Source organism: Pseudorca crassidens, chromosome 19 (assembly GCF_039906515.1).
Source record: "Pseudorca crassidens isolate mPseCra1 chromosome 19, mPseCra1.hap1, whole genome shotgun sequence".
NCBI classification, from domain to species: Eukaryota; Metazoa; Chordata; class Mammalia; order Artiodactyla; family Delphinidae; genus Pseudorca; species Pseudorca crassidens.
The window spans coordinates 4,925,862-4,950,890 of record NC_090314.1 but is presented as its reverse complement, the minus strand read 5'-3'; the positions used below and the strand labels follow the sequence as shown (position 1 = coordinate 4,950,890).

The 25,029-nt window shown below is 47.6% G+C and overlaps 1 protein-coding gene, 1 long non-coding RNA gene and 1 pseudogene across 7 annotated transcripts in view; 2 read left to right on the top strand and 1 right to left on the bottom strand.

Moving 5' to 3' along the window:
• LOC137212254 (uncharacterized) overlaps positions 1–25,029 on the top strand; it is a 317,962-nt gene that overhangs the window by 117,759 nt on the left and 175,174 nt on the right. The gene's annotated exons all lie outside the window — the stretch shown is intronic.
• The window catches only part of SPECC1 (sperm antigen with calponin homology and coiled-coil domains 1), a 246,070-nt gene that overhangs the window by 128,589 nt on the left and 92,452 nt on the right, over positions 1–25,029 (bottom strand). The window contains exon 1 of one of the 6 annotated variants that reach the window (XM_067715416.1): positions 5,760–5,939. The exons of the other annotated variants lie outside the window; for them this stretch is intronic. Within the exon in view, the coding sequence (XP_067571517.1) occupies positions 5,760–5,799 (40 nt within the window). The 5' untranslated portion in view covers positions 5,800–5,939. Of the gene's footprint in view, positions 1–5,759; positions 5,940–25,029 lie in introns of those variants that run through there. 6 annotated transcript variants of the gene reach the window in all.
• LOC137213712 (U6 spliceosomal RNA) lies at positions 23,834–23,926 on the top strand (annotated as a pseudogene).

Here is a 25,029-nt window from a genome sequence, read left to right as displayed (position 1 = left end):
TATTATAGTAACAAATACATCTGATATTCTCATCTTTTTTTTTTAATTATGTGTTATCATTGATCTTTGATATACACATCTTTTTAATCCTAAAAGGCTGCATTTTCCCAAGTATGTCTCTCAGGACACTAGTTCCACTCTGAAATTCTTCTATGGAACAAAATACATCTGAGAAAAATGCATGCTATATTCTCTTCTTTGTGACTACTGTAAAAACTCTGATGAATCCTTGAAATCTAAAACTAAGGACAAGAGAAGCCACTAACTCATTTACTCAAGCCCTCCTACCAACTCCACTCCCCTCCTCCCTTAACTCAAAACCCTAAACTGCTATGAATAAGATAAAACAGAGCACAAAAAAATACACTGGAAATAGAAAACAGAGTTGATGAAATTTTAGAAGTCAATAGGAAACCTGGAAGAAAAATGTGAATGTAGAGATGATACAATATATAAAAGTTCAGCAACAGAGAGAACCACAGGAAATATTCCAGCCAAAGCAAAGGGAACGCAGGAAAAGAGAAAAAGGATTCAAGAAGCAGTCTGTCCTGAGAGTGAGTCAGGACCAAAAGGCAACCAAGTCCAAACGGAAACATTAAGTCAGAAGGCCTAGAATAGTAACAACTAAACCTTACCAAGCACTTTCTGTGACGTGTGAGCCTATTCTAACCCATCATGTGTTTCAACCTATTCATGACCACAACAACCCTATAAGGTAGGTTGTTCAACTATCCCCTTTTCTAGAGCTTAACTCACTTGCCCAAAGTCTCAGAGCTACTAAGTGACAAAATTTGAACATGGAGTCTGGCTCCAGAGCCCAAACTCTCAACCACCATGCCTTGTGTCTCTAAGAAGAAAATGAATTCTCCACGACAATCCATAAAATCGAGAAGGTGGATAAGAGGGTAAAACCATGTTAAGGTAATTTTCAAAGTATCAATAAATAACTATACTACTTTCCAATCTCCTTACTCGTTCTATTTTTCTTTTAAAGTAATATTGTCTGTCACAGATTTTAAGTTAAATGACCTAAGATTGCATGTCCTTCTCTTCTACATCTAAATGCACTACCTGATTTTCCAGCACATAATATACATGGGATCCTAATATTTTAAATGTTGATTGGTTTTCAATTTTTAGAATCAACCTACAAACATGCACAGAAGATTTAATGATACTGATTAGGAAACAGAATGTTCTAGCCAGGTAAAAATAAAGGTTGAGAGTAGGCCAGGATAGGGTAAGGAGGATGTAGGGGAAAAGGCAGAAGAACTTTAGAGACAGCATATCCTCCTTTACCCAGCCAAGGACACTGTTTAAAGTTGGTTACCGTCAAGAAATACAAGTGGTAAATAATAAAAGATCTCCTTAGTATTTTTGTTTTTTGAATGAAAATTTCATAGAGCAAAGTTAAAAGAATTTTACAGCGAACGACCAAACACCAACAACTGTATTCCACTGTTACCACTTTACTAACAATAGATTTAGAAAATTTCAGTATGACTTGCAGGACTGGGGGAGGACAGGAAGACAGCAGTAAAACTGTGCTGAATTCCTCACCTTGCACAGTGACCGCTCGTAGACAGCCTTCAAAGCTAATAGGTCAAGAAATAGCATAGGTATAGCATATTATGTAGAATTACAGAGATAACCACCATTTCTTTGAAATGCATCAAAAAATAAGAGGGACTGACGGATGGATAGCAGGATGAATAGAAGGATAAAGCAAATGTAACAAAATGTTAATTGTAGACTCTACGTGGTGGGTCTATGGCTGTTAACTATATATATCTTTCCATTTTTCTGACTAAAATTTCGTAAGAAAATATTGACACAGATGTGGTTGAGAGTGAGCTGCCTTCCAGCCCCGAGCCTGGCCGGTGGAATGCGGGTAGGGATGAGGGGCACCCCGTCCAGGCCTGGCCCCACCAGCCCCCGCAGGAACCTCATGCCCTCTCCCCTCTCCTGACCGCCACCAGAGCCAGCACAACCAGGGAGCCAGACCCTGAAGACGATGTTCCCCAGCCTGAGCCTCTAAGAACCCTACAACTCCCTGGACGGCCCCCACCTCCCCCTAGACTGGGGGGTGAGCGAGAAATCATCTTTTACTGTCTTAAGGGGCTATTTTGGGATTCGTCTTTAACCACAGTTAGCATTAACTATAACCAGTACCGAGTGGAACCTGAGGGATTGTGGGTAGAAGCTTTTACTTTTGTTTCCTATCACTGGTAGCCACTGTTTAAACACATACATGCAAATTTAAAGCAAAGACTAAGCAGATATCAGCTAGTTGTGAGACTGGGAAAAGCCTTCTAAGCTTCTAACCCTAAGTAGAAACTAACACCTCCTTCAGCATACTGGGTACCTTTGTGTGAACATAAAATGCCAAAATGGTACCCCTTCCTCTGGAGTGATACAACCCCACCTGGGCCCACTCGCTTCTTTATTCCCAGCTGCCTTTGAACAGTGTGCAACCTGCGCAACTACACCCAGCAGCCCTCTCTGACTTGCAGGCACCAACAACCTGGTTGGAAACTGAAAGACTGTTAACTGAGATCTTTTAGGAAGTTAAGAGGTGTGGTCATCAACACGTTCTGATTCCAGCTGCCCTCATCCGTGCAAACTTTCATGCCTTCTGCTTGATTCATTTCTCCTGTCCATCCTGTAACACCACAGTAAAAGTGACTCATCTCAGAGGATCGCAGACCCCACAAAAGAGACTCTTGCTGTCACAGCAGCCAATTCCAAGGCTAGAAAAGCAGCAGCAGCTGAGAACCGCCTTCTGCCTCAGGCCTGCCCGCAGAGGGGGCTGGGGTGGGGTAGGGGTTGGAGATGGGGCTTTTACCTCATTTACCCTCTCATAGCCCCTCCCTGTGCGAGTAACCGAGGTCAGGGATCCGAGGGAGTCAGCCAGGAGGTGCGCCACTTGGATCTCCATTCCACAAAGACCTCAGCGTTCAGCTGCAAGGGCTTGGGTTAGCTGACACTCCAGCTGTCAGCGCCGCTGGGACTCAGCCTGGCTTCTGGGCCTAAGGCACATTCCTCCCAGGCAGCCTCCAGCAAGAGGACCAAGGACTGGCCATCACTGCCCGAGCGGGGGCTCCTCTGCTGGGCAGTCTGCTGGGGGCTCCGGGCAGCTGGCCAGGACTTGGTCGGACCTGCGCGGTTCTCTGCCCACACCTGCTGCTCCCTCCTTTTCCATTCCTAGGTGGTGCGTCTGCATCATGGTCCACAGGCTTTCCAGGCCCGGTCCTGCTTCCCACCCCTTCCGTCTCCCCTCTGAAAACCCTCCTTCATTCCTGATTCTGTTTAAGGGTCTGCGCCTCAGAGGACAAAACTGACACGACAGAAGATGGGTGTGAAAATCATACTTGGGCGTTTGTCGCTCTGCCTCGTCTGCCTGTTTCTACTGCCCGCCCTTGGGCCCTGCTCTGATGACCCACCACAGCACTTGCTCTGATGCTAGTCCAATGCACCGCACCTGCCAGTGGGAGGCACCGCCACTTCCCGTGTGGGCGAGGTGGCAAAAGGGATTGAGGATTCGTTAATCTTTAACTAAACTCTCATTTCCGGGATCTCATTGGCGCATTCTATAGCATTTCATCACAGCACGGAGATCACCTAAAGTTATACACACACTTTCAGCCAACAATATTCTAGCATTACAATCTTTCCTAAGACTTTCTAATTGGGTATCTTTACTCGCAGCAAATCAGCCTGAGTTCCCATTCTGAAATTATTTGCACTCTGAAAACTGCGATAAAATAACTCACTGGCATAAAGTGTCCTTTTCATCTCCTATCCATCAGAGTTCCCTGGTGGCGCAGTGGTTAAGAGTCCACCTGCCAGTGCAGGGGACATGGATCCGAGCCCTGGTCCGGGAAGATCCCACATGCTGCAGAGCAACTAAGCCCGTGCACCACCACTACTGAGCCTGCGCTCTAGAGCCCACAAGCCACAACTACTGAGCCTGTGTGCTGCAACTACTGAAGCCCGAGAGCCTAGAGCCCGTGCTCCGCAACGAGAAGCAACCACAATGAGAAGTCCGCGCACCGCAACGAAGAGTAGCCCCCGCTCGCCGCAACTAGAGAAAGCCAGCGTGCAGCAACGGAGACCCAACGCAGCCAAAAATAAAGTAAATAAATAAATACATTTATTAAAAAAATAAAAAGGTCACTTAGAAATCGGAACACAAGCACCCGAATAACTCTTAAAAACTCTAACAAAGGGCACAGTCTCTTCACAGTTTTGACACTAAAGAAATAATACACAGAGCAAGTGTGTACTACTGAGAGGTGTTTTTAAAATGTTACGTATCCGGGGCTTCCCTGGTGGCGCAGTGGTTGAGAGTCCGCCTGCCGATGCAGGAGACATGGGTTCGTGCCCCGGTCCGGGAAGATCCCACATGCCACGAAGCGGCTGGGCCCGTGAGCCACGGCCGATGAGCCTGCGCGTCAGGAGCCTGTGCTCCGCAACAGGAGAGGCCACAACAGTGAGAGGCCCGCATACGGCCAAAAAAAAAAAAAAATGTTACATATCCTTCACCTAATAGCTTACCACAGGGCTGTTTATGACACAGGCAAATTTGCTCTAATTTGCAAATGTTGGCTATTTTTTGCCCAAAGAAGTTTGGATAAGTGCTGTGTAGTTTAGAAAGTCACCCCTACGTAATCAATGCAGTAACCCCATCTCTAGAGTTTTTCTTCGCGGTCTGTCTCCCTGTGTGGCAAAGTTTTCCATCCCGGTTGTCATACCAGTCCAATGTCCCACAGCTGCCAGGGAGGCACGCGCCTCCGCCCAGCCTCAAGGATGTGGCCTGGCCCTGCTTGGCCTCCCTGCCAAGGTGAGTGAAGAGCAGTGACCCGAGGCTGAGATCCAGGTCTTAATTAACGGCCCTGCCTCCAATTCGACGGATAAGTCACCTGGACCATTCGCTGCACCTCTCAGAGCTTCCATTTCCTCATTCAAATTCAAATTTAAAAATCACCCGCTGGAAAAAGTATTCCGAGTTCTGACTGTCCCACAAACACAGACCCGTCACCTGCCAGCCCAGGACTCCAGTTCCTGGTGGACCATCTCTCCCCAACCGGCCAAGATGCACTTTTGGGGGCTAAAGGAAACCCCGTTTGCGTGTGTGACAGTACAGAAATGTTCTGTTTTGTTTGTAAACGCGACCCCGCGGTCAGCAGCATCTAACTCTGCTTAGGAGGTCAGAATGACCAACAGGAGATGATAAACCAGAGGCCAGTTGCCTTCCACCCAGCTCGCCCAATCTCTGAGCAAATAAAAATTTGATAAGCCGGAGAAGCGCCGGAATCCCAGAATAAGCACTGGCTATTCTGAGTAAGAAACAGTCACAATCCAGCCCCGGGTCTGAGGATGAGTTAACAGACCTGCTGATGGGCCGCCACCTTCCACAGGACTCTGGAAAGTGTGTGACACGCACACGGACAGTGCCCACAAAGTCCGCACGAACTGCCCACGCGGCCACGGGGGCGACCCCGGCCCCTCGGCCGCCCCCGCCCCGCCCCCGCCCGCGGGCCCGGGCGCCAGGTGAGCCGGCGGCGTTTCCCCGTCGCGGCGCGGGCACAGGTGAGTTCACCACCCCCGGCGCGCATTCCAGAGGCGGGACTCACGCCCGAGAACTTCGCCGTCCGCGCCCCTCGGCGCCCGCGGGCAGCGCGGCTCCGGCCCAGGGCGGTGGGGGAAGGGCGCCCGGCCGGGAGGGGGTGCGGCGACCCCCCGCCCGCCGCACCGACCTGCTTCGGGATCCTCGGGTCGCCCCGAGTGGTTGCCCATGCTCTGCGGCCTCGGGCAGCGGCCGACCGGCCGCCTCGGACGGCGTGTCCACCGCGCGGCAGCTCGCGCCGGCTCCGGCTGGCGAGGCGGCTACGTCCGGCGGGTCCGCTCCAGTCAAAGAAAGGGCCGGCGCCTCGAGTCCCCGCGACCGCCGGCCGCTCTGCGCCCGCTCATCTGCATACCGCCCGCCCACCTTATCTACATACCGCCCCCCACGCAGGCCGTCCACCTCGACTCGGGCTGCCCACCCCACGCGGCCCGCCCACCTCATCTACATACCGCCCGCCCACCTCATCTGCATATCTCTCTGGATCTTCCAAAGCTTCCCTCCCAGGCGGGGGAGGGACGCGCCCGCTGCCCGACTTCCGGCCTCTAGGGGCGGACGCTGAGAACTGCGGCTGGACCCTGCAGGCTGGAAAAACCCCACTGCGGGGACGCTGAGGCCAGGTGTCACGAGGAAGGAAGGCACAGTCCCGCGCGTGAGAAATCAGACCTTCGGGAAATCTGGGTTGCCATAAGACAGGCGCTTCGTAAGTATTTTTTGGGACTTAGTTCTTGGATGAATGAGTAGACGAATAAGCAAGTTTTGAGGCGGAGGCAGTGTAGACGACGCTTTAACAACATTCTCCACGATGGATACTGCCACTAATAATAAATATGCATGCCAGTCACAAGGACAAACTGCCCTCAGAAATGACTGCCTTATCGGGGACTTCCCTCGTGGCGCAGTGGTCAAGAAGCTGCCTGCCAATGCAGGGGACACGGGTTCGAGCCCTGGACCGGGAAGATCCCACATGCTGCGGAGCAACTAACCCTGTGCGCCACAACTACTGAGGCTGTGCTCTAGAACCAGCGATCCACAACTACTGAAGCCTATGCACCTAGAGCCTGTGCTCCGCAACAAGAGAAGCCATTGCAGTGAGAAGCCGGTGCACCGCAACGAAGAGTAACCCCCACTGGCCGCAACTAGAGAAAGCCTGAGTGCAGCAACGAAGACCCAACGCAGCCAAAAATAAATAAATAAATAAAAGAAATGACTGCCTTATGTGAAAATGCTTAGAACTCACTAACTCTTGCAGTGAAAAGTATGTAATGGGGAAAAAAAATTATGAGGACAGCGGGTTCCACGTGCTGCATCACTTCAACACTGGCCAATTCTCAGCTCTCATTCAACATCTTAGGTCACCGCTGGTCACTCTCAACAACAGTTTATTCCCTTGGTTTCAGGGACACCACACTCTCCTAGTTTTCTGCCACTTCCCCGGTCCTCCTCTCTGTCCCCTTCATTGGTTTCTCCTCATCTCCTCTAGACCCCCAGCACCCTAATGCCCAGTCACCTCCATCCAACTTACTCTTTGCCTTTAACTTGGCCATCACAGCCAAGCTGTGGCTTTTAGATCCCGCCTGTATATCTTCAGCCTGATCCTGCCCTCTGAACTCCAGACTCATCTATCCAACTACCTTCTTGACGCCTCCACTTTGATGTCCTAATAGGCATCTTCAGTTTAATGGGAACAAAACCAAATTCTAGATTTTCTTCCATCGATGTCTCACGTAGTCTCCTCCATCTCCATAAACGGAAGATATCAGGATCAATATGGTAAATGCCACCTCCTCAGCACTTCTCACCGCTTCCACTGCTACCACACCTGGTGCAGCCCACAATCACCTCCCACCAGGATCACTGCAGCCGCCTCCTAACCTTCTTCTCCCTTCTTCTGCTCCTGACCTTCACGTAACAGAGTGATGCTTCTAAAACCCAGGTCAGATCATATCACACCCCCACTGACACGCTCTGATGGCTTTCTGTCTCACTCGGCAGAAAAGCCAAGCCCTAACAATGGCCTTCAAGGCCCTGAATTCCCTTCCCCTCCCTCTACCAGTGGACTCGCCCCCCCCTCCACACACACACACCTGTCTTGCTACAGTAGCCTCCTCACTCTTCCCAGGTAAGCCACGTTGCTCCCACCCAAGGGACTTTGCACTTGCTGTTCCCTCTGCCCGGGACGCTTTTCCCCACATTCCTACATTACACAGACCATATGGTTCACTCACTCTCACTTCCGAGAGGCTCTCACTTCTCATTCATTCGATTAAGAGGGGCTTCTCTTGTCACATCATGTGAAATAGTCAATCAGACCCTCCGCACATACACTTCCCTGGTTTGTGGACCTCTGTGACACTTTCCACCGTTTAGTCGACTGTATGTTTACTTGTTAACTGGTTTACTGTCTCTCCAGTAGAGTGCAACCATCATGAGAGCAGGGAATGAATGTATGAGTGAGTTTATAAGCTGTACTGTAAACACATCAGCTCTTACACGTTACTGCCTTTCAGTAGGAGTGCTGTGAGTTATTCTCCATCAAAACTAGTTTGTCAAAGACAAGAGCCATAGTTCTACTTCTATAAACTACAAAACCTGGCACAACCCAGAGCACATAGAAGCGGATGTATGAAGGAAAATAAATTGCATAGGATGACTTCAGAGCAGAAATGCATATGAGATCAAGCTCAACCCCCCTTTTTAAAAGGTGAAGAATGGACTTCCCTGGTGGCACAGGGGTTAAGAATCCACCTGCCGGTGCAGGGGACACGAGTTCGAGCCCTGCTCCGGGAAGATCCCACATGCTGCAGAACAACTAAGCCCGTGCACCACAACTACTGAGCCTGTGCTCTAGAGCCCGCGAGCCACAACTACTGAAGCCACGTGCCTAGAGGCCATGCTCCACAACAAGAGAAACCACTGCAATGAGAAGCCCGCGCACCGCAACGAAGAGCAGCCCCCACTTGCCGCAACTAGAGAAAGCCTGCTCACAGCAATGAAGACCCAACGCACCCAAACATAAATAAATTAAAAAATAAATGGTGAAGAATAAGCCCAGAAAAGATGTCTGACTTCCCAAAATATGTATGGATCAACAGACAAAGGCTGAGTTTGTGAACACTGCCACAGTGACACCACTTCCACTTACAGAACAGTTACATACTTATCTGGAGCATTTTGCAACTGATGAGTCATCTTCTTAATCCCATAAACTGTTATGCAATTAACATGTATCTCGTCACGAAAACTTGACAAGATACCAACCCGAGATACATCCTGTACAACTATGACTCTCTTTCACAGTCGAAAATATTTAAGTTGAGTCCTGTGTGTATTTCACCTTCTTAACATTGTTCTAATCTTGCCTCTCTCTCATCTTTGCTGGCACTTGCTTAACTCAGGCTGTTAATTCGCACCAGGAGAAACTAGCACTAGCTTCCAACTCACTCGATGCTTTGATGCGGCTGCCCAAACCCCTCCGCCATTCCACCCATCAAGGAGGCAAATGCGACCTTATCACACCTCTGCTTAAAAGCTCCCTGCCGCTCCCTTCTACCTTTAGCATAAAGTCCCCAGTTCTTGGTGTATCATCTTGCACCCCCTTACCCCTTACTCTACCCTCATCTTTCAAAAATACACCCTCCCTTTATCTCCCAGTGACATGAAGCCAGTTGTGGTGCCCTGAAACATGCCCTACTGTCTCAGGTCCCTACGCTTTCATATCTGCTATATGCCCTCTGACTTGATACCCCACTGTAGCCTGGCTACCTGGCAAATGCCTACGCTTTCCTCTAAATTCCTGGGCAAGCATCACTCCCCCTGGGAGCCTGCCCATCCCAGCCAGAATCAAATACATACTCACTCCTTTATGGTATTTCTGTCCCTTGTAAATGCTTGTATTTTCCCACAGAATCACATTATTTAAACTATGCTTCTTTGTAAGACTGTGAACTCTCTGAGCAGCAGTGATGCTGTCTTAGTCATGTTTGCATCCATATCTCATAAAACTGAAGTAAATAATATATTTACCTACTCTATAACACAATGCTAACTTAAACAAACAAAATAGTTCTGGGATGGTCACTTGAACTTCTGAAGGATTCTTTGCTCTCCGGAGACATCCTATGTTATTGAAATGAAAAGACTAAATATTATAAAGACATCAAATCTGCCCAAATAATTAATCTATAATTTTAACAAAATTCAAATTAATCATGAACTTGATGTATTTACTCCAAGATTCACCTGGAGGAATAAAGGCATCAGAAAGTCTAAGAAACTCTGGAAGAGGAAGAAAAAGAGAAGAGATTTGCCTTATTAGAGATGAACACATGCCATAAAATTACATCAGAAAACCAGTGTGGTTACAACAGAATGGAAATTCCCCAAAAAACAGATTTAAAAGAATTGAACAGGACTTCCCTGGTGGCTCAGTGGTTAAGAATCTGCCTGGCAACACAGGGGGCACGGGTTCGAGCCCTGGTCGGGGAGGATCCCACATGCCGCGGAGCAACTAAGCCCGTGCACCACAACTACTGAGCCTGCACTCTTCTAGAGCCCGCGAGCCACAACTACTGAGCCTGCGTGCCACAACTACTGAAGCCCTCGCGCCTACAGCCCGTGCTCCACAACAAGAGAAGGCACCGCAATGAGAAGCCTGCGCACCACAACGAAGAGTAGCCCCCGCTCGCCGCAACTACAGAAAGCCAGTGCGCAGCAACAAAGACAAAACGCAGCCAAATAAATAAAATAAATATATAAATAAATTTATAAAAAAATTAAAGAATTGAACATAAAGTAGCACTTCAAATTAAGTGACAGCCATATATCCCTCTTTATGCCAACAATAAGTTCAATTCAGTATAAATTTAAGTGTAAAATATGAACATATAAAAGTCTTGAAGTAAACACGGATGAATGTTTTATAATATTGAAGGGGAAAAAGTCTTTTTTTATTGTCCGACTTTTCACTGTGAACATTTTCAGATTCACAGAAAAGTGTGCCCAGAACACCACAATGAACCCCTTCTATATCCATCACCTACATTTACCAATTGTAAACATTTTACCGCATAAACATTCTACCACATTTGGCCTTTATCTCGACCCCTCTCCATTTTCCTTCTCATTGACTCATTTGAAAGTATGTTGCCAACCACATGACATCACAACACTTCACCCCCAAATACTTCCAGCAGGATCTCCTAAACTCTCCTACAACCACCATGATCACACCTACGAAAAATAATATTCTCAAAATATTACACGGTACACAGTTCGTATTAAAATTTCCCCAATTGCCTCCAAAAAATTTTTTTTCCAAATACATCATGAGCCAATCAATGTTAAATACTGTTTAAGGAAGACACATCCTGAAATAACCTTCATCAATGATAGTTTTATTTATTTATTTATTTATTTGGCCACGCAGCTTGTGGGATCTTATTTCCCCTACCAGGGATCGAACCCAGGCCCTCTGCAGTGAGAGCAGCGAGTCCTAACCACTGGACCACCAGTGACAGTGATAATCCATCAGTGACAGTTTTAGATGCTGATGGCGGTAACCTGATAAAACCATTTGAAAAGGAGATAGAGAAATTTAACACACTCCTAGTAATTATTCCTGAGGGCATGACCTCACAATTTTAAGTATCAGCCATCACTGAAAACAAATCTTTTAAAGAGAACTTTGAAAGCAGGACAGCGAGAAGTCAAGTTGTGGCGATAATATGAACTGGGCAAACAAACGCTGACCGTCCAGTGTTGGAATAGGATAAAATTTCCAGTGGAATCAGTTTGTCCGGAGCCACAGGTGGAGGTACAGCTGACATGCTCCAGAACCAGAACCGGTGCTAAATAACCTCAAAAATGGCTCTAGGGACGTCAAAGGCACCTATGATGCTTGTTTTAAAAGAGCAACAGGGCTTCCCTGGTGGCGCAGTGGGTGAGAGTCCGCGTGCCGATGCAGGGGACACGGGTTCGTGCCCTGGTCCAGGAAGATCCCACATGCCGCGGAGCGGCTGGTCCCGTGAGCCATGGCCGCTGAGCCTGCGCGTCCGGAGCCTGTGCTCTGCGGCGGGAGAGTCCACAACAGTGAGGGGCCCGCGTACCGCAGAAAAAAAAAAAAAAAAGATACGCTGCGTTTGTCTTTCTGCTCAGACCTCCCCGCGCCCTGCCCTGTACTGCTCTTTCCTGCCTCTTCCTTCTCTGCTGCTTCCAGTGAACTGTGCGCTGGACCTGCTGGCAGCACCCTCAGGAAGCAAGCCAGTCCCAAACGTGGCTGAGGCCTCTCTCTCCCCTTTATCTCATCTTCTTCAAAGCCAGTATCTTTCTAGCCTTTATTCCTGGCATTGAGGCACCCCCAGGCTTCAGTCTTGCTAATTGATTTGGAGTAATGACGGGGCTCTTTTTAGTTCAGAAATAATTCATTGAGTCTTGAAGGCTCATCCGTTTATCTCCTTTTACTTATTAAAAAAACCCCAGGGCTTCCCTGGTGGCACAGTGGTTGAGAGTCCGTCTGCCGATGCAGGGGACACGGGTTCGTGCCCCGGTTCGGGAAGATCCCACATGCCACGGAGCGGCTAGGCCCATGAGCCATGGCCGCTGAGCCTGCACGTCCGGAGCCTGTGCTCTGCAACGGGAGAGGCCACAACAGTGAGAGGCCCACGTACCGCAAAAAAAAAAAAAAAAAAAAACTTTTAAAAAATTAAAAAAAAAATAAATTAAAAAATTTTTTTAAAACCCAGCTTTATCGAAGTGTAATTTACATATCACTAAATTCACCCATTTAAGATGTGCAAGCCAAAGAGTTTTAGTCAGTTTACCAAGTTACAACCATCCACCACGACGGAGCTTTAGAACATTTCTGTCGCACCGAAAAGATGCCTTCTGTTGATTCCAGTCAATTCCTGTTTCACGCCAGCTCCAGGCAACCACAAATCTGCTTTCTGTCCCTACAGACGCGCCCTCGACGTTTCCTGCCACCTTTTTGTCCTTGGAGTGTTTTTCAGACCAATATATGTGCTGTTTGCCTGAGGAACTTTTCTTCCGATTCAGTTACTAGACTTCTTCTGTTACCCTCTCTTTGACTCTTTCTCCCAGCGTTTAAGTTTCTCTTGGTTTTCTTTGTGTGAACCTCGTTGGCCTTTGACTTTATTAGGAAAGTTGAGGTTTCCCCCCTCCTTTAGAAGATGGAAAACTTGGAGAGTGTCATGTACAACACAGGTGCTGAATATTATTGATTGAATAAAGCAGCCTATGCTCCTGGGACTTCCAGAAATCATTGAGGGGAACACGACCCCCTTTGTGCTCCTAGACTTGGAAGCTTAGGGGAAAACTCACGTTACGCCCCTAGGCTTGTCTTTCGCATATAATGTGAACTTCAGAATCTGAAGGCCAGTGATGAGTTTTTATTATTCATACGAAGCTCCAAGGGCAGGTGATGGGTAGATAATAAGGCTCTTGTAGGCTCAGGAGGTGGTCTGGGCGAGGTCACCTAATGAGTCAGTGGCTGAGACAAGGACAGACAATGGGCATTTTTATTGTACCGGGGTCTATAGTGGTAATGACCATTATCTCAATCTGTCTTCCTTTACCCTCTAGCGATGTTATTTATATTTAAGTTAAGCCCTGTTGGAGATTTTAAAAATGTCTTTTCTCTAATTCAGGAAGGGTTTTTCAAGATTTTCTCCCATAGTTTACAGTTACTTATTACAAGAAACTATTTGCTTTTCTGAATCCCGAAAGAGTCGCCTCTCTTTGAAGATTCCGGGGCCAGCTTCTCCTGAAGTCAGAGAGGTAGAGAAAGAAAGAACAAGTGCTTCGCAGGCAACAGGCCTGAATTGAACTCTGGCTCCTTCCTTTTTATCTCTGTGTCATTGGGCAAGATAGCGAATCTCTCTGAACCTGAGTCCCTTATGGAGAAAAAGGAGAGCTACCAGGTCAGATCATATCTGACTCAGCTGGACTTCAACACTGAGGAAGCGTGCCATGTTGTATTAACAGAACAGAAGGTAGGTGACTCAGAGCAGGTTTACCTTGGGGACACAGTGATGTCGTGGGAGAACCAGTTCTCTCTGTCTTTCTCATCTACCCTCCTGGCCACCTCCCTTCGCCGTCTTGGTGGGGATGGCCGCTGTAGTGCTGGTGACTGCAAGCAGGGAGGACAAAGCCCCATGGAAGAAGAGAGCATGCTTCCAGTGTGTCCCCTTAAGGGCAAGAAAGCGTTCCCGGACTCTCCCACCAGACCTCCCTCAGTCACTAGCAAGGAAAATGGAATCACCACGATTGGCTTCGACCGTGTAATTAAGATTCATTCCGGAGCTAAGAACAGTGTGACCTTCTATCAGCATCGTGTTCCGTGGAGTTCATTAGCAAAGAAGAAGGAAATGGCTGATGGACAGGTGATACCCGGTGACTGTTATTCCTGTTTTGTGGTGTTACTTTAAGCCCGAGGCAGTTATTTGGATCACGATTTTTGTTAAAGGAATAGCCTTTGTTTTTTAAAGAGGTTTCAGGTTTATAAAATAAAATGAGTAGCAAGTATAGAAAGTTCCCATATACCCCCTCCGCACCCCCCTCTGTTTCCCCCTTTATTAACAGCCTGCACTGTGGGGTACATTTGTTACAATCGATAAGCCAATATAGATCCGTGTTTTTTTTCATTTTTTTTATTGACGTATAGCTGATTTACAGTGTTGTAGATCCGTTATTGTTAACGAGACTCCACAGTTTATATTGGAGTTCACTCTTTGGGTTGGTTATACATTCTGTGGGTTTGGACAAATGTATAATGACATGTATCCATCACTGGAGAGTCACACAGAATAGATTCACTGCCTTAAAAGTACCCTGTGATCCACCTAGTCTTCCCCCCACCTTTCTTCCTCCAAACCTCGGCAACCACTGATTGTTTTACTGTCTCTGTGGTTTTGCCTTCTCCAGAGTGTCGTATGGTTGGAATCGTACAGGATGCAGCCTTTGCGGACTTGCTTCTTTCACTCTGGAATCTGCATTTAAGGTTCTCCAGCTCATTTCTTTTTTTTTTTTTTTTTACACGGTACACGGGCCCCTCACTGTTTTGACCTCTCCCATTGCAGAGCACAGGCTCCGGACGCGCAGGCTCAGCGGTCATGGCTCACGGGCCCAGCCGCTCCATGGCATGTGGGATCTTCCCGGACCGGGACACGAACCCGTGTCCCCTGCATCGGCAGGCGGACTCTCAACCACTGCGCCACCAGGGAAGCCCAAACGCAGTGTATCTTTAAAAGGGGAAAAGCTCATCCTGTTGTGGGATCGAGAAAGTCTTCACGGAGGAGGTGATGCTTACCAGTTGGTCCTCCCTCCTGTGGTGAACAGCACTGCTGTCAAGGTCCAGAGTGGCAGGAGGGGCCAGCAGGAGAGGTGCCGGGCCTGGACGTGTGTCCTGGAGGAGCATTGCCGGGTCTGTGCTCACCAGGGCGAACAAAGGCTTGATTGTTGGAAAGTCTTGAGTGGATTTGGAGAACCAGCCCCCTTGTGGCCCAGGACTGGAGCTCAAGGCACAAACAGGGTTGGGCCGAGGCTGCTGTGGGATCGCGCTGGATCCAGGCAGGAGCTTTGCCCCTGGTCTCCCGTGGGAGAGCCGCAGGTGTCTGAGTAGAAGGCTGAGCCATCCAACACTGTGGTTCAGGATGAGGGCCCTGCTGATGCAAAGCCTGTGTTCATCCACCCTCTTCCTAGCATTTTACACATAACCAGCTCACCAAGATAACCAAGGGGCCCATTTGAACAGGACACATTGACCAATGTCCTGGGCAGGACGAGCACAGTTGGCTGGCAGGCCCCACCTGGAACAGTCGTGCACTTCAGCCCCCTCCACATGGGTTGTCTGCATACTGAGAGTAGGTCTATTTGTTCCAACCCTATTTATGCTAGTTGTACCAGTGATTTTATTTACGTAACTTAATTATTATGTAAACCAATGAAATAGCGCAGAGAGAGAGAGAGATTGTTTCCTCAAAAGCCACTCTGGGGCTTCCCTGGTGGCGCAGTGGTTGAGATTCCGCCTGCCGATGCAGGGGACACGGGTTCATGCCTGGGTCCGGGAAGATCCCACATGCCGCGGAGCGGCTGGGCCTGTGAGCCATGGCTGCTGAGCCTGCGTGTCCGGAGCCTGTGCTCCGCAACGGGAGAGGCCACAACAGTGAGAGGCCCACGTACCGCAAAAGAAAAAAAAAAGCCACTCTGAATGGTTTGAAAAGACTGGATGAAAGTGAGCTGTTAAAATAAGGGATGGGGGAGGGATAAATTAGGAGCTGGGGATTAGCAGATACAAACTACTATATATAAAAGAGGTAAATAAGGTCCTACTGTATAGCACAGGGAACTATATCCAACACCTTGTAGTAAACCATAATGGAAAAGAATCTGAAAACACATATTACATATAAATATATATATAAAACTGAATCATTTTGCTGTACACCTGAAACTAACACAACATTGTAAATCAACTATACTTCAATTTAAAAAATGCCCAAAGTAGCTCTAAATGATGAGGGGACCAGTAGCAAACACGTGAAAGGAGTCTGCAGGCAGTCTTCTTCAGAAGCACCTAAGTTCTCGCTCCTGTTTAAAGCTGGAAATCATGCAAGGTGTGTCACAGGTGTGGGAAGATGCCAACGGGTTCCCACTGACATGTGCACTCCAAGAAAATACCTTGGCTCTGTAGCTGGACATCAGTGAATGAAAGCACTTGAACATTTTAGGTGAAAATAAAATGTTTAAAGTATATCTTTCATTTTTTAGGATTCCCCAATTTAACCAACTTTGTCAATGAACTGACCCAAACTGGTCCCAGTCTCTCAGGACAAGAGGGTGGGGCAAACATTACCAGCAGCCCAACTTCAACCAGGAAGCCTCTGTGTCTTAGATGAGAGACGCTGTGCCAGGTGGGGTCAGGGGAACCCAAAGGAAATGAAAAGAAGTGGGTAGACGTGGTGACAAAGAAAATCACACACTGAAGGAAAGGAGGCTGATGGATAACAGGAGAGTTGATTTGGGTGTCGGAAGAGCGCTGCAGTCGGCAGGAGTCAGATGCTAGAGGAAGCAGGGAAACAAGTGCAGTAAGAGGGGTGGGCATCACTCCGACAGATCCACACGAACACAGTGTAAGACCCAGGAGAGCCGGGGCTTCCCTTGTCTCGCTCATGGCTGCGTCCCCGGCACCTGGGAAGATGCCTGGAACTCAGCGGACACATTTGTTGAAGGAACGAAGGGACGGACACAACACGTGCAGAACATCCACGAGACGCCGTGGGCAGCTGGAGGCGTGTTTCCGGAAGGCAGGTGCAAGTTGGGGCAGAGATGCAGGTTTGGAGTCATCAGGTACCTGGTGGTCCGAGGGGCTGGAGCAGTGTCTCCCACATGGAAGGAGACAAGAGGAGGAGGTCTCTGCGCTTCACAGCAACCCCTCGAGGGCTGGGAAGGACGTTAGTGAGGATCTGCTCCCATCGCCCTCCAACATCTCCAGCAAGGAGTTCAGCGCAGAATGAAACCTCCCCACCGATAACCGGGAGCTCTTGGTTTCCTGGGGCAGCACGCTTCCCTGAACTTCTGTGGCTGCTAGAACATTCTTCCACATGTTCAGTCAAAACCTGGCCCTAATTTTACTGCTTGGAACCAAAAAGGAGAACTCTAACTTTGACTGAAAAAGTAATTGTTGACAAAGTGCAAGGAAGAAAAAAGCACATCATCTTAGGAAAGCAGAGCTGGAAGAGCCTGGTCAGGACGCCCCAGAGTCCAAAGCAGGTGGATTTTACTTAATTGTCACCATTCCTAACTCGGAGATCCTGTTATGGAGGATGGTTTGAGAGGAAAAGCAGGTTTTATAGAGATATCTACATTTTAGGCTCTGTTCTTGGTTCCTGACAAAGGCCATTGCCTTTTGTGGTCCCCACTTGCTGACATGGGTGGGGTTAACTTCGTCTTACAGGTAACGAAACACGTGATGCTTCTCCAAACGGGAGAGTCTCATCCCACAGTGAGTAACGATGGGAGAAAGGGGTGATCCCTAAGCAATCAGGGTGACGGTGACCCGGGCAAAGTCGAGGACTTGCGTAAAACTGAAGGACAGGACGCAGAGCCTTGCCTGACTATGAAGTTGGCAGAAACCTGTAAGAAAATGGTCTGGAAAGCTAATCCTGGAAAGGAGCTGAGGTTTGCTGAAAACAATTAAGGGCAAAAGCTCTGCCCCTCCTCCTGTCTTCCCGCACACACGTGCCCCCCAAAATGGTTTTGCCCTGCGGAGGGCAGACCAAACCTTAGTTTGGAAGGAAACTCAAGCCCAAGAAAACCACCTAAGGAGCATAAATTTCCTGGCCCAGGGAAATGACGACCCCAGAAGCGGAGATAACTTTGAACAAGGTCATGAACGGCTCTCATAAGCACAGAGAGATGAGGGGCAGGCTGGAGAGGAGTGAAGCACACCGCACACGTGGGAGGGTGCAGACTGGGTTCCGGGGCTCACCGCGCGGAATGTGTGACCGTTCCCGCCACTGTCCGTGCACAGAGAGGGAAGAGGACGCACACCTGCTTCTGCACACACTGGGAATCTCTAGAAGGATAGCGGAGGGCCAGTGCTGAACGAGGCAGACAGGGAGGTGACAGCAAAGCTTCTCACTGTACCCTTTACATTGTGAGCCATATGATTCTATGACCGATTCAAAAAATGAATATGATTTAAAAATTTTACCTGACCAAAGACTAGAGTTTGATAGAACAGATTTTTAAAGGAATGGTTTGCAAGGGCCCAAAAGGAGCCCCAGGGGTGGCCGGGAGCCAGGATGGGTTAACTCGGAAAATGCACTGAGAACGAGGCAAACGGCAGAAGGACCCTTCCTACCTGCTTTCATTTGAAAGCCCACAGGCGCGGCTACGCCAAGAGTGGGACTGGCAGCGTTGCTGGGGGATCCTTTTGCTTCAGGCCACACAGCTGGGGCATGGCGGGAAGGGAAGAACAAAGCCGCATCTGTGCCCGCCTCTGCCACTTTTCTTCCAGCCTCCCTGCTGCTCCACTGCTGTCTGCAAGCATTCCTTTCGGACCCTCCGCCATCAACCCCACACACAGTTCCTGACTTTAATCCTCTGCACTTGGATTATCAAATATATGTTGATTTCATTTATTATCAATCTCTTGCGTTCGGGTTCCGAAACGAATTCCCGCAGCATAAAGCCACCTCGTCTGGGCTGTCTTTTGGAATTGATCAAATGAGGATAAATATCCCCTCCAAGAGCATTTAAGAAAACCCGAGCAAGGTTCAGTTGAGGGAGGGGGACGGCACGTATCCGCAGGACACACTTCTACTCTATCTGTACTGTAATTTGCTTAGGAAAAACGCTTTCCTCAGTATTCACCTAATTTTTGATGCAGAAATCAATATGCGAAGAAATAAAATTTGACGGCAAGCTTAATCATCCAGACAAACTTTCAGGAAGAGAGAACAGAGCACTGAGAATCTACTGTGCGTCGGCAGCCAGGAAAGGCAGCACGAGGGAGCAGGTCTGGTCATGTTTTCCAGAGGGCGATGTGAACGTTTCAGAAGGTCATGGCCAAGTTCAGGGCCTGGAACTTGAATGTTCCATGAATTCAGTGGAAAGACCTCCGGCTTACCTTCCATCCAACGTGACGGTTACCCAGAACCAGAAAAGCAGAACTTTCTTCTGGAACATAAAACTCATTCCACAGTGGGACTCACCGTTTCCTTCCCTTTTCTCCACTTCCATAAAGAAGCCTGGGGCACGGGCGCCAGGCCACGTGGTTCTGACCAGGAACCAGCTCACGCTCACTCAAGGAGCAACACCCACGATCGTCCTCCTAGAAGAACGAATCATTCCATCCCTCCGTCCAGAAGCTGACCCTATTAAAGGCCATTAGTCACCATGCTCTCCCGGGAAGGGCAGTTGCAGTGGGAGACGTCCTCGACCTCCACCCACTGTACTGCAGTCATACTGCCCCTGCCAAGCTTACTCACAGGCATCTTCGACATTTCAGCTAGCAGACCCCAGCTGTCAACACAAACACGTATCATCAGTAGTATCACATCTCCATCCCTGAAGTTTACTGCTGTAATGTCACTCTGGCACGTAACCCAATATTCTCACCTGGTTTAAATTCACCGAAATCTAACAGTAATGTTGTGTTTCTGACTAAATACTGCAGAGAGAGTCAATGTATGAATTGTTTAAAAGAATAATAAAGGAGAGAACTGTTACCTAGGGGTGCTAGTGAGGTGTTCAGACATATAAGTTTTGCTTTATAAGATGCCTTTGCCGACTTTAGAAAATCGATCCCTTGTTCCCTTCAGATACCTAAAGGAGACTTGATTTTTGTACATTTCAGTCCCAGGACAGTTGTGTGTTTCATCAGTAGCTGGCTTCTTCTCATCTTATCATGAATCAGGTTTCCCTCTCCCCTCTGGCTTCCAGAAACTTCTCACCAAACTAGCAATCATGCACTTTCCTTCTAGCTTTTGCTTTTTCTATTTCCGCCCCGCCACATATTTATCTTTTTATTTTCTTGCATTTATCTCTATAAGACTTCTTAAATTCTTGCATACAACAAAGGGTATAAATCAAAACATTAAAAATTCCACTCTCCCTTTTCTTAACGAGTGGTTCACAAAACGCTCTCCCAACCATCCACATTTTTAAAAATAAATCTAAAAATAAAAAAAAACTAAAAAAATAATAATAATTTTAAAAAAAAGTAAATCTAGCTGGTGAATACATTGACGGTCAGCTGGTCCACTTTCCACCTTCCGTTCATGATAAATGTTGGAATAGAGGGGAATTCCTCAGAAAAAAAAAATCTTACAAAAATTAGGATAGAAGGGAAATTCCTCAGCTTGATAAAAAGCATGTACAAAAAACCAAAAGCTAACATTATACTTAATGGTAGAAGATTGAATGCCTTCCCCCTAGGGTTATGAACAAGGCAAGTATGTCCACTCTCAGCACTTTTATTCAACACAGTGTTGGAATTTCTAGACAGTGTAACAAGGCAAGAAAGGGAAATAAACGGTATACAGGTCAGAAATGAAGAATTAAAACTGCTCCTACTTGTAGATGACATGATCGTCTACATAGAAAATCCCAAGGAATCTAAAGGAAAAAAAATCTCCGACAACTAGTGAGTTCAGCAAGTTCACAAGATACAAGATAAACATAAAAAATAAACTGTATTTCAATATTCTAGCAATGAACACCAAAATTAGAAATACAGTAACATAATACTTACAATTGCTTAAAAAAAGCAGTAGGTATAAATCTAGCAAAATAGGTACAGGATTTGTACGCTAAAAGCTATAAAATGCTGATGAAGGAAATCAGAGGAGATCTAAATAAATGTTTGTGTATTGGAAGATTCAACACAGTAAAGATGTCTATTCCCAGAAGACTTTCTGTGTGTACACAGATGAGATAATTCTAAATTTATATAGAAAGTCAAAGGAATGAGACTAGATAAAACAACTTTGGAAAAGAAGAATAAGGTTGGGTTTTCCCTGGTGGTGCAGTGGTTAAGAATCCACCTGCCAATGCAGGGGACACGGGTTCGAGCCCTGGTCCGGGAAGATCCCACATGCTGTGGAGCAACTAAGCCCGTGCACCACAACTACTGAGCCTGCACTCTAGAGCCCACGAGCCATAACTACTGAGCCCGCGTGCTACAGCTACTGAAGCCCGTGGGCCTAGAGCCCGTGCTCCGCAACAAAAGAAACCACCGCAATGAGAAGCCCGCACACTGCAACGAAGAGTAGCCCCGTTTGCCGCAACTAGAGAAAGCCCACGCACAGCAACGAAGACCCAACGCAGCCAAAAATAAATAATAAATTAAATAAATAAAAAATTTTTTTAAGTTGCAAAAGAAAAATAAGATGTGCTTCAACATCATTAGCCATCAGGGAAATGCAAATTAAAACTAGAGTGAAATATCACCACACACCTATTAGCATGGCTGTGGAGAAACTGGATCACTCACACATGGCTGGCGTGACTATAAAATGGCGCAGTCACTCTGGAAACACATTGTGGCAATTTCTTAAAAAACTAAACATGCAACTACCACACAATCCAACAATTGCACTCCTGGGCATTTGTCCCAGAGAAATGCTTCCACAAAACGTCCACGTAAAAACCTGTATCGCATTATTCATGATAATGTTTGTGACAGCTTTATTCATGAGAGCAAAACACTAGACACAACCCAGACTTGTGGGTAAATAAACTGTGGCACATCCACACCAAGAAATACTATGAAAAAATTAAAAAGGAATAAACTTTTGATATATACAACAACCTGGACCACAACCTAACAGATCACCCAAAATCCCCGATCCTTCATAGGCTACTTAATCACACTGATCAGAACCTTGCCAATCAACAGTGGGCCCTTATTTGCCCCCTTGCCCCAGGCCCTACAAATGTCAGGGGTGTGCCTGCTTCTTGCAGCCCTCTCCCCTTTCTTAGGATACCCAGCATTCGGGAAGTGAAAAAAAGAACTGTTTATAATGATCTGAGTCCAGAATCTAACACTATTTTACATAGAAACACAAGGAGAGGTTTTCTTGTTTGTTTTTTGGGGTTTTTTGCGGTACGCGGGCCTCTCACTGTTGTGGCCTCTCCCGTTGTGGAGCACAGGCTCCGGATGCGCAGGCTCAGCGGCCATGGCTCCCGGGCCCAGCCGCTCCGCGGCATGTGGGATCTTCCCGGACCGGGGCACGAACCCGTGTCCCCTGCATCGGCAGGCGGACTCTTAGCCACTGTGCCACCAGGGAAGTCCACAAGGAGAGTTTTTACACTTTATTAGACACTGAATTTTCTAGAAATGCAGCTAACATGTAAATCAAGGGAAACCAGCACTTTGCATTATTCAAAGTTTACCCTGAGTCTCAGCGTGAGAGAAAGTCACCGCATGGACACCACCCCTGGGACGTGACACAACAGATTTCCCTCTGTGAAGATGGACGATTCTAGAAAATCACTAGATCTATATGGAAAGTCTCAGCAGTTCATAAAAGGGGAATCATCTGAGGAATCCAGATAAATATGTACCTATGAAACAAAGTTATTGGAAGAAACAGGAAATGTTTTTAAAAATCTCTAATCTGCCTCCTCATTGAAATTCAAGGAGCTTTTATAGCTATGAAGATAGAGCAAGAAGTCATAAAGAAGAAGCAGTTTGCAATCAGAGAAATTATACTAAAGATTAAAGACACAATAGTTGAATTCAAGGAAAGAAACAAAGCAAAGCATATTAGATGATAAGCTTTTAAAAATCAGAGGATGCATGAAAGCAATCAAAAGGATTAAGGAAATCCGTGATGTGGAAGACATACCCAGGAGACCAAGTATACACATATTTGGATTTCCTGAAGGAGACTCCAGGGTAAAAAAGAAAATCAGTAATTAAAGTAATAACAGAATGCCTTGAGGGCATTTAATAAATCTACCACCCAATCCTAGTAACTCTGAGCAAAAGAGGAAAGGAAGAACTGAACCTGCAAAACAATATCTCAAGCCAACTTTCTGTATCTGATTTAATGGGGAAACATCAAAAGCAATCACAGTGGGCTTCCCTGGTGGTGCAGTAGTTAAGAATCCTCCTGCCAATGCAGGGGACACGGGTTCGAGCCGTAGTCCGGGAAGATGCCGCAGAGCAGCTAAGCCCGTGCGCCGCAACTACCGAGCCTGCGCTCTAGAGCCTGCGAGCCACAACTACTGAGCCCACGTGCCACAACTACTGAAGCCCGCGTGCCTAGAGCCCGTGTTCCACAGCAAGAGAAGCCACCGCAATGAGAAGCCCATGCACCGCAATGGAGAGTAGCCCCCGCTCACTGCAACTACAGAAAGCCCACGCGCAGCAACAAAGACCCAACACAGCCAAAAACAAAATAAATAAATTTATAAAATTTTTAAAAAAGCAATCACAGTAAAATGAGAACAAGGACATCACTAGCATTGAACACAACTCGGGTCTCACGATACAGCAGGAATCAGAGAGAAAAGACACAGCTACGGGATGGAGGAGACAAAAGGCATTGTTATCGCAGCTGACAGAATCCTCCACTTGGAAAACACATAAGAATCAACTGAAAACCATCAGTACCAGTAAGGGAAGGAGTCAGTTATGAATTAAATAGTTTAAAAATATCTAATTAAAAAAATACAAATGCTCACTTCAGCAGCACATTCTAAACTTGGAAGGATACAGAGAAGATTAGCGTGGAGGATGACATGCAAGTTCATGAAGTTTTCCATGCTAAAAAAGAAGAAAAGAAAGAATATACAATGACTAAGGAATCCCATCCACCAAAGCAGGATAAGTATAAACCTAGGCATAAACTCAACAAACAGAAGGAGCTGGAGGAAGAGCCGCCGGCAGGAGAAGGGGGAGGGGGAGGAGGGAGGGGGAGGGGGAGGGGGAGGACGGGGGCAATAAGCAGACATCAGGGAAAAGCGAAAATGAAAACTCAGAGAACTGGAGAGGCAGCACATTTCTGGACGGAAAGACTTGGCAGAAACGTCAGTGTTCCTGGGGGCAGGAGCAGGGAGAGCGCCCCCCTCTGAACCATGGGTTCCTGGGGAGGACCCCGGAAAGCCGCCAAGCCCTGATGACCCCTGGGAAATACAGGGCCATGAAACCACCAGGTACCACCTAAGAACCCAGGACTTGATAATACCAGCACCAAGTTCGAAACCTCCTCATACCGGGGTCACCCCAGACACTGCCTGAAGTTAAAGCTCGTTCCTGGTCTTTCTGGTCTGTCCGATGGCGGAGGGATATAGAAAATGTAGTATTTACATATGATGGACTATTATTCAGCCTTGAAAAGTCTCTCTCCTAGGGTCTGGCCATAGCCTCTCATCTGGTCTCCCCTGTCCATTCGTCCAGTCTGCACAGGCAGCCAAAGTGCTCCTTCCAAAATGAGGTCGGGTCATTCACCCCTCTTTCTCTCAGTCCCCGGCCCCCCCGCCTTCTGTCCTCCTCCCCCACACGGCCGCAACCACATCTGTTCACGGAGCTCCATGTCCTGCTCCTCGATGTCTCTCTGTTGCCTAGGACAGCGCCGAGCACACAGTAGGCGCTCGAAAATATTTGTTGACCTAATGAATGCCAGGAGGACTGCTGTTCAGAGCGGGGACTCCCAGCGCAGGGGTCAGTGTTTGGACGAGACTGCCATCTAGTGGCAGGACCGCCTTGCAGCTTTGGGGGGGCGCTCAGCATCTCGTGGGGGCTGAGATGCGCGGTTATGGGGTACCAGGGAGGACAGCTGCCTACCACGAGGGGCCACCCCATTCTCTAAGCTCCACGCTCATCGGGTAAAACTAGGTCTGCACCACGGGCACCGGAGGGAGAAAAGGAAGAA